Source organism: Odontesthes bonariensis, chromosome 12 (genome assembly GCF_027942865.1).
Source record: "Odontesthes bonariensis isolate fOdoBon6 chromosome 12, fOdoBon6.hap1, whole genome shotgun sequence".
Taxonomy (NCBI): domain Eukaryota; kingdom Metazoa; phylum Chordata; class Actinopteri; order Atheriniformes; family Atherinopsidae; genus Odontesthes; species Odontesthes bonariensis.
Window position 1 is genome coordinate 36,028,435 of NC_134517.1, and position 13,876 is coordinate 36,042,310.

The following is a 13,876-nucleotide window of genomic DNA, read 5'->3' on the forward strand; positions in this document are numbered from 1 at the left end:
AGTCAGATTATCACACAGCTGAGTGACAGAGAGACATGTGCCCTCCATAAACAAACACCGCCTGCCCGCCTCAGACCCTCTGAGACACATCCACACCACAAACAGGAGAAGAAGAAGAAGAAGAAGAAGAAGAAGTCACCGTGGATCCTGAGGCATCGGCCCCTCTGAGATAAAGATGTCTGATTAAAGCATCTCTGCTGTGTGTCACACTGACGCAGAACAAAGAAACTGATAACAGCTGACAGCTGGGAAACAGCTGAGAGGCGTTTAACTGGCCACAGAGGTTCAGACCAACAGTCAGAGGAACCATCATCAGTAGGGATGGGAATTTATAAGATTTTTACGATTCCAATTCCATTTTCGATTCTGCTTAACGATTCGGTTCTTTGTCGGTTCCCTTATCGATTCTCATTTGGAGAAAAAGGACAACAAACCGGTCGATTAGCATCAACTTTGTTTAGTTTAGAAGTAACACGAGTCATGACCTCACAAACCCAACAACGGTGAGGTCCACATTGGTCTATCCTGGCCTGGGTAATTGAACTCTTCCTGCTCTGGTGAAAGGAGAAGCTGGAGGTAGAGGTGAACTGGGGGTAGTACCACCAGCCTCTGGCTCTGAGCCAGTCAGGCTCTGTCTCTCATGATTTCATCTAAATGTAATGCCTGAGAAGGCATTCATTTAACCTTAACCGTTACTAACAGCAGCTTTTACAATCAGGCAAATGGCGCTAACATGATAGGCAGTGTTTGTTAGTTAGTTACCTGCAGTGTTAGCCGAGGACATGCTAACGTTGCTGGGTTCAGATTCACCAACGTTAGTCCAGAGCAGATCGAAAACGCGACATTCATTCATAGTTATTGCATGTTGGTAGTATTTCCTCCCTTTGGTGAAATATTCACTTTGCAAGTTGCCCTGTTGTCGTCTTTTTTAGGGATGTGTAACCAAACTTTCGAGCGTTTGTACCGCTTGGGCGCCATGTTTACTGTTGGCTGCTGGCTGCGCTGGACTCGCCACGCAACGCTGCGTGGTGACGTCATTCGCGCCCACTGGAATCGATAAGGGAATCGTTTGCAAAATCGCCAAAACGATTCCAAGGAATTGAAACACTGGGAACCGGTTCTCAACTAGAGATTTACACTTTCTGGTGACCTCAGACGCCCTGATATATGCTCCCAGGAACAGGAAGAAGAAGTTTTACACCTGCTGGTGACATCCCAGCCAGCATGTCCATGTGGGGCCCATAAGTTTTCCGGCTGCAGATAAGGGTGGCCTCACCTGTGTTTGCCCAGAACTAACAAAAGGTGATGCGTTAACTTACGAAAAAACAGGACACAAACACTTTGTACTGAAAACTTTGGTCTTTATTCGACACACACACAGCTGACCTCTGACTTCAGACTGAAGGATCATGGGAAATGTAGTGTGTCACTTCGTAAAGGTCAGACTCAATAAATACAAGAAAAAGAAAAAGAAAAGAAAACACAATAAATACGGCTGTAAAAACATTTAATGTAACATCGATCAGAACTGATCAGGACCGGTTCTGCTGGAACTGGGTCCATGTGGACAACAACAGTCTGTGAGGACAGAAACCGTCCAATCAGAGAACGGGAAACATCTTTGGTTCTGATGAGCACAAAGTTGTGCACTTCCTGTTTATGTTTCCAGGTTAACGTGGCCACAGTCACAGGATGTGACATCACAGCGCTGTGATGTGTTAACTGTTTCTATGACGACAGCAGATGGGCTCTGAGGCGGTTTTCATGTTTAAATATTTTGGTTTTAGCTTTGCTTCTTATCCGCTTGTTAGGATTGGCTGAGGGACATCCTAAGCTCCTCCTCCCTCAGGCTGTGGTCCAATCGCTGCGTCTCAGACTCCAGGACGGACGGCACCGGATGGCGTGTGACAGCAGCCAGCGAATCGGTGAGGTCGTGTCTCAGGGAGAGCAACCATTGGCTGTTTCTAGACGACTGCTGGATGAACTCCGCCCTCTGCTGCTGATCCGCAGCCAAGGAAAGACGAAGCTGACTCACCTGGGGGGGGGGGGGTGAGACACGGTGACATCATCAGCACACAGCTGAACACTCAGAATGTCTGAAAGGCTTCTTCTGTGGTGCTCTCACCTGGTCCTCCAGCTCCCTCACTCTGCTCCGCAATCGTTCTTCTTCTGTGGTGTTTGAAGAACCCTGAACACAGAAAACACACAAACAGACTCACTTTTGTTCCCTGAACACCTGAAATAATGTCCCCACAGGAGGAGTAAACCCCAGAGCGACACACCTGAGAGTGTCTCACCTGAGATCCTCTGCTGTAAGACTGTCTGAGCCTCCCACGCTCGCCCTCCACCTGAGAGCCACGTTCATCAGAAACACACAAAACACACAAAAACATAAAAAATTAAAAACAAACACCCGTCTCACTGCGCATATACCCGTCTCACTGCGCATATACCCGTCTCACTGCATATACCCGTCTCACTGCGCATATACCCGTCTCACTGCGCATATACCCGTCTCACTGCATACACCCGTCTCACTGCGCATATACCCGTCTCACTGCGCATATACCCGTCTCACTGCATATACCCGTCTCACTGCGCATATACCCGTCTCACTGCGCATATACCCGTCTCACTGCGCATATACCCGTCTCACTGCATATACCCGTCTCACTGCGCATATACCCGTCTCACTGCGCATATACCCGTCTCACTGCGCATATACCCGTCTCACTGCATATACCCGTCTCACTGCGCATATACCGGTCTCACTGCATATACCCGTCTCACTGCGCATATACCCGTCTCACTGCATATACCCGTCTCACTGCATATACCCGTCTCACTGCGCATATACCCCGTCTCACTGCGCATATACCCCGTCTCACTGCATATACCCGTCTCACTGCGCATATACCCCGTCTCACTGCGCATATACCCGTCTCACTGTGCATATACCCGTCTCACTGTGCATATACCCATCTCACTGCATATACCCGTCTCACTGCGCATATACCCGTCTCACTGCGCATATACCCGTCTCACTGCGCATATACCCATCTCACTGTGCATATACCCGTCTCACTGCATATACCCGTCTCACTGCATAAACCTGTCTCACTGCATATACCCGTCTCACTGTGCTAATACCTGTCTCACTGCGCATATACCCGTCTCACTGCGCATATACCCATCTCACTGTGCATATACCCGTCTCACTGCATATACCCGTCTCACTGCATATACCCGTCTCACTGTGCTAATACCTGTCTCACTGCGCATATACCCGTCTCACTGCGCATATACACGTCTCACTGCATATACCCGTCTCACTGCATATACCCGTCTCACTGCATATACCCGTCTCACTGTGCATCTACACGTCTCACTGCATATACACGTCTCACTGTGCATATACCCGTCTCACTGCATATACCCGTCTCACTGCATATACCCGTCTCACTGCGCATATACCCGTCTCACTGCATATACCCGTCTCACTGTGCATATACCCGTCTCACTGCATATACCCGTCTCACTGCATATACCCGTCTCACTGTGCATATACCCGTCTCACTGCATATACCCGTCTCACTGCATATACCCGTCTCACTGCGCATATACCCGTCTCACTGCGCATATACCCATCTCACTGCATATACCCGTCTCACTGCATATACCCGTCTCACTGCATATACCCGTCTCACTGCATATACCCGTCTCACTGCATATACCCGTCTCACTGCGCATATACCCGTCTCACTGCATATACCCGTCTCACTGTGCATATACCCGTCTCACTGCATATACCCGTCTCACTGTGCATATACCCGTCTCACTGCATATACCCGTCTCACTGCATATACCCGTCTCACTGCGCATATACCCGTCTCACTGCGCATATACCCGTCTCACTGTGCATATACCTGTCTCAGAGTCTCTCTCAGGGCGTCCCTGTTTCTCTTCAGTTTGTCTCTCTGGTTTTCCAGATGCGAGTTCTTCTTCTTCAGTTGGTTCTGGTCCAGTTCCAGTTCAGCCACCAGACGCTGCAGAACCACCAGTCTGTCCCCGACCCCCTGTGACACACATCCACACAGCTTCCGGTAAGTCAGGTGTTCAGAACAGCCTCTTTCGGTTTCTTTTTCTCCTCCAGCTGAAATGAATTCAAAAATCGACCAATCACCGACCTCGTCTTGGTTAGGCCCCGCCCCTGAGCTATGGCCCCCCAGGTGGGCTCTCTCCCTGTAGCCAATCATAGCTGCCTCTGTTTGCTCCAGGGCCAATCGGACTCGATCCCGGTCCTTCTCCAGCTCCTCCGCCCTCTGGGTCAGAGCGTACACCTGGCAGCACCACAGTAAAACACAGGGGGCGGCCATCTTTAACTCTGACCCAAGCAAACATGGCCGATAAAACCCATACTGTTCCTCTCCTGGAGTACAGGTGAGGTGTTGGTTACCTGAGCCTCACTCTGCTGGAGCAGCTTCCTCATCCCGTCCTTCTCCTGCTCCTCCTCCTCATCTTCCTCCTGCTGCTCCTCGGGAAACAGAAACAGACTCAGTGATCAGGAGTTCATTCAGGAGAATCAGAACAATCAGCCCAACACTCACCACTCCTCTTCCTCTCTGGTCTTTTCTCCTCCTCCTCTGGCCGTGCACCTCCTCCCTCTCCTCCTCCACCTGCCTCTTTGCCTCCTGTAACTCCCTCCCCTTCTCCTCCACCCTGGACCTCCACTCTTCCACCACCTCCTCCTGTCTCCTCTTTAGCATCTGGATCTCTGTATGGAGAGCATTCAGCTTCACCTCCTCCGCCTTCTCTGCCTCCACCACTCTGCTCCTCCATCCCTTCTCAGCCTCCTTCCTGCTCTCCTCTGCCTTCTCCAGCTCCTCCACCATCTCCTTCTTCCTGCTCTCCAGCGCCTTGACTCTGGCTCTCAGCTCCTCCACCTCTCCTCGCTGCTCCTCCACCTGCAGGTTGTCCTCTCTGACCTTCTCCAGCTCCTCCACCATCTCCTTCTTCCTGCTCTCCAGCGCCTTGACTCTGGCTCTCAGCTCCTCCACCTCTCCTCGCTGCTCCTCCACCTGCAGGTTGTCCTCTCTGACCTTCTCCAGCTCCTCCACCATCTCCTTCTTCCTGCTCTCCAGGGCCTTGACTCTGGCTCTCAGCTCCTCCACCTGCAGGTTGTCCTCTCTGACCTTCTCCAGCTCCTCCACCATCTCCTCCCTCCTGGTCTCCAGGGCCTTGACTCTGGCTCTCAGCTCCTCCACCTCTCCTCGCTGCTCCTCCACCTGCTGGTTGTCCTCTCTTAGCCTCTCCAGCTCGTCCACCATCTCCTTCTTCCTGCTCTCCAGGGCCTTGACTCTGGCTCTCAGCTCCTCCACCTCTCCTCGCTGCTCCTCCACCTGCAGGTTGTCCTCTCTGACCTTCTCCAGCTCCTCCACCATCTCCTTCTTCCTGCTTTCCAGGGCCTTGACTCTGGCTCTCAGCTCCTCCACCTGCAGGTTGTCCTCTCTGAGCTTCTCCAGCTCCTCCACCATCTCCTCCCTCCTGGTCTCCAGGGCCTTGACTCTGGCTCTCAGCTCCTCCACCTCTCCTCGCTGCTCCTCCACCTGCAGGTTGTCCTCTCTGACCTTCTCCAGCTCCTCCACCATCTCCTTCTTCCTGCTCTCCAGGGCCTTGACTCTGGCTCTCAGCTCCTCCACCTGCAGGTTGTCCTCTCTGACCTTCTCCAGCTCCTCCACCATCTCCTTCTTCCTGCTCTCCAGGGCCTTGACTCTGGCTCTCAGCTCCTCCACCTCTCCTCGCTGCTCCTCCACCTGTAGGTTGTCCTCTCTGACCTTCTCCAGCTCCTCCACCATCTCCTTCTTCCTGCTCTCCAGGGCCTTGACTCTGGCTCTCAGCTCCTCCACCTCTCCTCGCCTCTCCTCCACCTGCAGGTTGTCCTCTCTGACCTTCTCCAGCTCCTCCACCATCTCCTTCTTCCTGCTCTCCAGGGCCTTGACTCTGGCTCTCAGCTCCTCCACCTGCAGGTTGTCCTCTCTGACCTTCTCCAGCTCCTCCACCATCTCCTCCCTCCTGCTCTCCAGGGTTTTGACTCTGGCTCTCAGCTCCTCCACCTCTCCTCGCCTCTCCTCCACCTGCAGGTTGTCCTCTCTGAGCCTCTCCAGCTCCTCCTCCTTGTCCAGCAGCGAGCTCCTCAGACGCTCCCCCTCAGCGTGGCTCTCCTGATCGAAGCAGAGGGAAGGATGTATGAGTTTAGCTTCAGTCACATGACCACAGCAGGAGCCTCATTTATCAAACTGCAGACAGACCGATGAAGCCTGAGAGGAAACGTCAGATCAGGAGGCTCCTGACCCGACTCCAGATCAGACTAATGACAGAGTGTGATGTGCTGGAGTCCATCAGGAGGTTCTGTACCTGCAGGAGCTCCTTCAGCTTGGTCGTCTCCTCCAGCGCCTCCTTCAGACCCTCCTGCATCTGCTGCTTCTCCTCCTCCTCCTTCTTCACTTCCTGCTTTGCTCGCTCCCTTAGATCACACACCTGAAACATAAACACACAAACAAACAAACCAACACATGTAAACAAAAACAGGTAACCACAGACCAACACAGGAAAACACAAACAATCACCAACACAGGTAAACACAAACAAACACCAACACAGGTAAACACAAACAATCACCAAGATAGGTAAACACAAACAAACAAACACAGGTAACCACAGAACAACACAGGTAAACACAAACAAACACCAACACAGGTAAACACAAACAAACAAACACAGGTAAACACAAACAAACACAGACAACACATGTAAACACAAACAAACAAACCAACACATGTAAACACAAACAAATACATGTAAACAAAAACAAGTAAACACAGACCAACACAGGTAAACACAAACGAACACCAACACAGGTAAACACAAACAAACACCAACACAGGTAAACACAAACAAACACCAACACAGGTAAACACAAACAAACACCAACACAGGTAAACACAAACAAACACCAACACAGGTAAACACAAACAAACACCAACACAGGAAAACACAAACAAACACCAACACAGGTAAACACAGACCAACACAGGAAAACACAAACAATCACCAAGATAGGTAAACACAAACAAACAAACACAGGTAACCACAGACCAACACAGGTAAACACAAACAAACAAACACAGGTAACCACAGAACAACACAGGTAAACACAAACAAACAAACACAGGTAAACACAAACAAACACAGACAACACATGTAAACACAAACAAACAAACCAACACATGTAAACACAAACAAATACATGTAAACAAAAACAAGTAAACACAGACCAACACAGGTAAACACAAACGAACACCAACACAAGTAAACACAAACAAACACCAACACAGGTAAACACAAACAAACACCAACACAGGTGTAAACAAACAAACACCAACACAGGTAAACACAAACAAACAAACACAGGTAACCACAGACCAACACAGGTAAACACAAACAAAAACCAACACAGGTAAACACAAACAAACAAACACAGGTAACCACCTACCAACACAGGTAAACAAACAAACAAACACAAACAAACACAGGTAAATACAGACCTAAACAGGTTAACAAACAAACACAGGTAACCACAGACCAACACAGGTAAACAAACACAAACAAACACAGGTAAATACAGACCTAAACAGGTAAACAAACCAACACAAACAAACACAAACACATGTAAACACAAACCAACACAGGTAAACAAACAAACCAACACATGTAAACAAAAACAGGTAACCACAGACCAGCACAGGAAAACACAAACAATCACCAACACAGGTAAACACAAACAAACAAACACAGGTAACCACAGAACAACACAGGTAAACACAAACAAACACCAACACAGGTAAACACAAACAAACAAACACAGGTAAAAACAAACAAACACAGACAACACATGTAAACACAAACAAACAAACCAACACATGTAAACACAAACAAATACATGTAAACAAAAACAGGTAACCACAGACCAACACAGGAAAACACAAACAAACACCAACACAGGTAAACAGAAACAAACAAACACAGGTAACCACAGACCAACACAGGTAAACAAACAAACAAACAAACACATGTAAACACAAACAAACACAGGTAAACAAACAAACAAACAAACACATGTAAACAAAAACAGGTAACCACAGACCAACACAGGAAAACACAAACAATCACCAACACAGGTAAACACAAACAAACAAACACAGGTAACCACAGACCAACACAGGAAAACACAAACAAACACCAACACAAGTAAACAAACAAACAAACACAGGTAACCACAGACCAACACAGGTAAACAAACACAAACAAACACAGGTAAATACAGACCTAAACAGGTAAACAAACCAACACAAACAAACACATGTAAACACAAACCAACACAGGTAAACAAACAAACAAACACATGTAAACAAAAACAGGTAACCACAGACCAACACAGGAAAACACAAACAATCACCAACACAGGTAAACACAAACAAACAAACACAGGTAACCACAGACCAACACAGGAAAACACAAACAAACACCAACACAGGTAAACACAAACAAACACAGGTAACCACAGACCAACACAGGTAAACAAACAAACAAACAAACAAACAAACACAAACAAACACCAACACAGGTAAACACAAACAAACAAACACAGGTAACCACAGACCAACACAGGTAAACACAAACAAACACCAACACAGGTAAACACAAACAAACAAACACAGGTAACCACAGACCAACACAGGTAAACAAACACAAACACATGTAAACACAAACCAACACAGGTAAACAAACAAACAAACACAGGTAACCACAGACCAACACAGGTAAACACAAACAAACACCAACACAGGTAAACAAACAAACAAACACAGGTAACCACAGACCAACACAGGTAAACAAACACAAACAAACACAGGTAAATACAGACCTAAACAGGTAAACAAACCAACACAAACAAACACAAACACATGTAAACACAAACCAACACAGGTAAACAAACAAACAAACAAACACATGTAAACAAAAACAGGTAACCACAGACCAACACAGGAAAACACAAACAATCACCAACACAGGTAAACACAAACAAACAAACACAGGTAACCACAGACCAACACAGGAAAACACAAACAAACACCAACACAGGTAAACACAAACAAACAAACACAAGTAAACACAAAAAAACACAGACAACACATGTAAACACAAACAAACAAACCAACACATGTAAACACAAACAAATACATGTAAACAAAAACAGGTAACCACAGACCAACACAGGTAAACACAAACAAACACCAACACAGGTAAACACAAACAAACAAACACAGGTAACCACATACCAACACAGGTAAACAAACAAACAAACAAACACAAACAAACACAGGTAAATACAGACCTAAACAGGTAAACAAACAAACACAGGTAACCACAGATCAACACAGGTAAACAAACACAAACAAACACAGGTAAATACAGACCTAAACAGGTAAACAAACAAACACAAACACATGTAAACACAAACCAACACAGGTAAACAAACAAACCAACACATGTAAACAAAAACAGTTAACCACAGACCAGCACAGGAAAACACAAACAATCACCAACACAGGTAAACACAAACAAACAAACACAGGTAACCACAGACCAACACATGTAAACACAAACAAACACCAACACAGGTAAACAAACAAACAAACACAGGTAACCACAGACCAACACAGGTAAACAAACACAAACAAACACAAACAAACACAGGTAAATACAGACCTAAACAGGTAAACAAACAAACACAAACAAACACCAACACAGGTAAACACAAACAAACACACACAGGTAACCACAGACCAACACAGGTAAACACAAACAAACACCAACACAGGTAAACACAAACAAACACCAACACAGGTAAACAAACAAACAAACACAAACTAAAACAGGTAAACACAAACCAACACAGGTAAACAAACAAACACATGTAAACAAACACAGGTAAACACAAACAAACACAGAGCAGCTTCTCCACCTCCTGTAGGGGTAGCATCTGTTCCGTTTGTTGTTGTTGTTTACTTGTTTACCTGACTCTGCAGGGAGCTCAGGCTCTGCTCCACTCCTCTCAGCTCGTCCTGCACCTCCTCCCTCCTCCTGCGCTCCTTCTTCACCTCCTCTTCCAGCTCAATAACTTCTTCTCTCTTCTTTTTCAGCTGCTCTTGTGACTCCTTCTTCTCCTGCTGGACCTCCTCTTTAAGAACCGACACCTCCGTCTCCCTCCTCCACAGCATCCTCTGCACCTCCTCTCTGAGAGTTGCCACCTCCTTCTCTGCCAACAGTAGCCTTTCTTTCTTCTCCTCCTTCTCCTTCTGTTCCCTCTGCAGCTCCTCTGAGGCGACTGTCAACTCATTCTTGGTCCTCCTCAGCTCCTCTTTGGCCTCCTCTCCCTGCATCTGCTGTCGCAGAGATCTGACCTCCTCTCTCTTCTTCAGCAGCTGATCCTGCGCCTCCTTCTTCTCCTTCTGTTCATTTTCCAGCTCCTCTTTAAGTGTTGAGAGCTCCCTCCTGCTCCTCCTCAGCTCCTCCTGTAACTCCTCCCTCTGGTTCTTGTTGCTGCTCATCAGCTCTGCTCCCCACACCTCCTCCCTCCTCCTGCTTTCCTGCTGCAACTCCTTAAAAACAGTCATCTCTTCTTGCGTCTCCTCCTTCTCTCTTTGCTTTCTGTTCACCTCCTCTTTGAGATCTGTCACCTCCTTCTCAAATCTCCTCAGCTTCTCCTCCTTCTCCTTTTGTTCCCTCTGCACCTCCTCTCTGAGAACAGATACCTCCTCCTCCCTCTTCTTCAGTTTCTCTGACAGCTCTTCCTTCTCCTCCTCCAGTTCTGCCGCCCTGCGCCTCCCTTTCTCCTGCTCCAGGAGGAGTTTCTCTCTCTCAGCTTCCTCCACCCTCCTCTGCTCCTCTTTCACCTCCCTCAGTTCATCCTGTAGTCTTTTATTTTCCTCCTCTTTAGCTCTTAGCACCTCCCTGTCTTCCTCCAGCTTTTTCTCCTTCTCAGTCATCTTTTCCCCTTGCATCCTTTTCTCCTCCCTTACTCTATTCAGCTCTTCCCTTTCTCCTTCCAACTCCTCCTGCACCTCCTTTAATATGTTCTCCACCTTCCTCTTCCCCTCCAGAATCTTCCTCAGCTCTTCCCTTTCTCCTTCCAACTCCTCCTGCACCTCCTTTAATATGTTCTCCACCTTCCTCTTCCCCTCCAGAGTCTTCCTCAGCTCCTCCCTTTGCTCCTTCACCTCCTCCTGCACATCCTTTAATATGTTCTCCACCTTCCTCTTCCCCTCCAAAGTCTTCCTCAGCTCCTCCCTTTGCTCCTTCACCTCCTCCTGCACCTCCTTTAATATGTTCTCCACCTTCCTCTTCCCCTCCAGAGTCTTCCTCAGCTCCTCCCTTTGCTCCTTCACCTCCTCCTGCACCTCCTTTAATATGTTCTCCACCTTCCTCTTCCCCTCCAAAGTCTTCCTCAGCTCCTCCCTTTGCTCCTTCACCTCCTCCTGCACCTCCTTTAATATGTTCTCCACCTTCCTCTTCCCCTCCAAAGTCTTCCTCAGCTCCTCCCTTTGCTCCTTCACCTCCTCCTGCACCTCCTTTAATATGTTCTCCACCTTCCTCTTCCCCTCCAAAGTCTTCCTCAGCTCCTCCCTTTGCTCCTTCACCACCTCCTCCATTTCGGCCCGCCTCTCCTCCACCTCCCGTCTCCCCTCCATGGCTCTCCCCAGGACTTCTTTCTCCCTCTCCTGCTCCTCCTCCACCTCCCTCACTCTCTCCTGCAGTCTCACCTTCTCCTTCTCCACCTCCACCAGCCTGCTGTCCAGTCTTCTCCTCCTCTCCTCCTCCGCCCTGCTCTCCTCCTCCCTCTCCTCCAGCATGGTGCTCAGCTGCTGCACCTCCTCCTCTCGCTCCTTCAGGAGGCGGCAGAGCTTCGCCAGCTCCTTAACGTTCTGTTCAGCCTTCTGCTGCCACTCCTCCACCTTCTCCTCCAGCCTGCCGTGGGCCTCCTCCCTCTCTCTGCAGCTCCTCCTGGCCTCCTCTCTCTGGGCCCGAGCCTCCTGGAGCTCCTTGCTCAGGGAGGAGACCCGGGCTTGTCTTTCTCCCCCCTCTCTCCTCTCCAGCTCCAGGAGTTCCCGGGTTTCCCTCAGCAGCGCCTCCAGCTGCTCCTCCCGCGCCTCCTTCAGCTTCAGCTTGTCGTAAATGTCGGAGCGATCTTTCTCCCCTTCGTCCTCCCGCCGCTCCGCCTGCCTCAGGTGCTCCTTCAGCAGCTCCACCTCCTCCTCCCTCTCTCTCACAGCAGCCATCTGTCGCTCCAGGCTGCGCTCCCGTCGCTCCACCTCCTCTTTCAGCTCCTCGCCCTCCTCCTGGGCCACGTTCAGCCTCACCCTCAGCAGCTCCACCACCCCCAGCGTCTCCTTCAGCCTCTCCGTCGCCTCCTCCTTTTCTTCCTGCACTTTGTCTCTCCTGCTCCTCTCGTCCTTTCTGTCCTCCTCCAATGTGCTGATTTCTCCTCTCAGCCTGTTCATCTCCTCCTCCACCTTCTGCTGCTCCTTGCTCCGCCTCTCCTCCTCCTCCTCTGCTTCGCCTTTCAGGCGGTGCACCTCCCTCTCCAGTTTGTCTATCCGGTCACAGAGCGCCTCGGTCTCTCCATCCCTCTGCATCTCCTCCTCTCGCAGCCTGACCTCCGTCTTCTTCGCCTCCTCCTCCACTTTCTCCTTCTCCGTCTGCACTCCCTGGATTCTCTCCATCAGGAGGCCCATGTCAGTCTCCTTCTCCGCCACCTCCTCCCTCAGCCTCTCCACCTCTCTCAGACTCTCCTCCATCTCCTCCGTCAGTCCTTCGATGCGCCTCCTCAGCACCTCCAGCTCTCCGTCCTTTGTCCCGAGCTCCTCACTCAGAGCTCCTCTTTCTTTCTGCCAGGCCTCCTTCTCCTCCGTCCTCTCCTCCTGGTCCTGGGACCTCCAGCTCTTCAGGTTCTCCACCTCCTCCGTCAGTCTGTGCAGGTCTTTCTGCAGCGCCTCCGTCTCCTCCTCGCTCCTCTCCCTCCTCAGCCTCTCGTCTCCTCTCCTAGCCTCCTCTCGCTGCAGTTCTCCTCTCAGACACTCGATCTCTCCTTCAGACAAACAGGGAAACAAGCATTAAAACCAGCTTATGTGTGCACGTGCACGTGGTTTCAGACGACGACTGAATGCAGGTGAATGAGTATGTGAATATATATATATATATATATATATATATATATATGTATATATATATATATATATATGATATATAATTTATAAATCAGGGCGTCTGAGGTCACCAGCAGGTGTAAAACTCCTTCTTCCTGTTCCTGGGAGCATATATCAGGGCGTCTGAAGTCACCAGCAGGTGTAAAACTCCTTCTTCCTGTTCCTGGGAGCATATATCAGGGCGTCTGAGGTCACCAGCAGGTGTAAAACTCCTTCTTCCTGTTCCTGGGAGCATATATCAGGGCGTCTGAAGTCACCAGCAGGTGTAAAACTCCTTCTTCCTGTTCCTGGGAGCATATATCAGGGCGTCTGAGGTCACCAGCAGGTGTAAAACTCCTTCTTCCTGTTCCTGGGAGCATATATCAGGGCGTCTGAGGTGTAAAACTCCTTCTTCCTGTTCCTGGGAGCATATATCAGGGCGTCTGAAGTCACCAGCAGGTGTAAAACTCCTTCTTCCTGTTCCTGGGAGCATATATCAGGGCGTCTGAGGTCACCAGCAGGTGTAAAACTCCTTCTTCCTGTTCCTGGGAGCATATATCAGGGCGTCTGAA

At 49.1% G+C, this 13,876-nt stretch overlaps 1 protein-coding gene across 1 annotated transcript in view; it reads right to left on the bottom strand.

The window, feature by feature from the left end:
- Window positions 1-1,365: 1,365 nt before the first annotated feature.
- LOC142396987 (uncharacterized) overlaps window positions 1,366-13,876 on the bottom strand; it is a 33,769-nt gene continuing 21,258 nt past the window's right edge. Inside the window, exons 20-28 of the mRNA XM_075480309.1 lie at window positions 10,137-13,207; window positions 6,415-6,537; window positions 4,608-6,221; window positions 4,457-4,534; window positions 4,188-4,340; window positions 3,927-4,076; window positions 2,298-2,348; window positions 2,126-2,188; window positions 1,366-2,035 (exon numbers count right to left, since the gene is read on the bottom strand). Of these exons, the coding sequence (XP_075336424.1) occupies window positions 1,808-2,035; window positions 2,126-2,188; window positions 2,298-2,348; window positions 3,927-4,076; window positions 4,188-4,340; window positions 4,457-4,534; window positions 4,608-6,221; window positions 6,415-6,537; window positions 10,137-13,207 (5,531 nt within the window). The 3' untranslated portion in view covers window positions 1,366-1,807. The remainder of the gene's footprint in view (window positions 2,036-2,125; window positions 2,189-2,297; window positions 2,349-3,926; window positions 4,077-4,187; window positions 4,341-4,456; window positions 4,535-4,607; window positions 6,222-6,414; window positions 6,538-10,136; window positions 13,208-13,876) is intronic.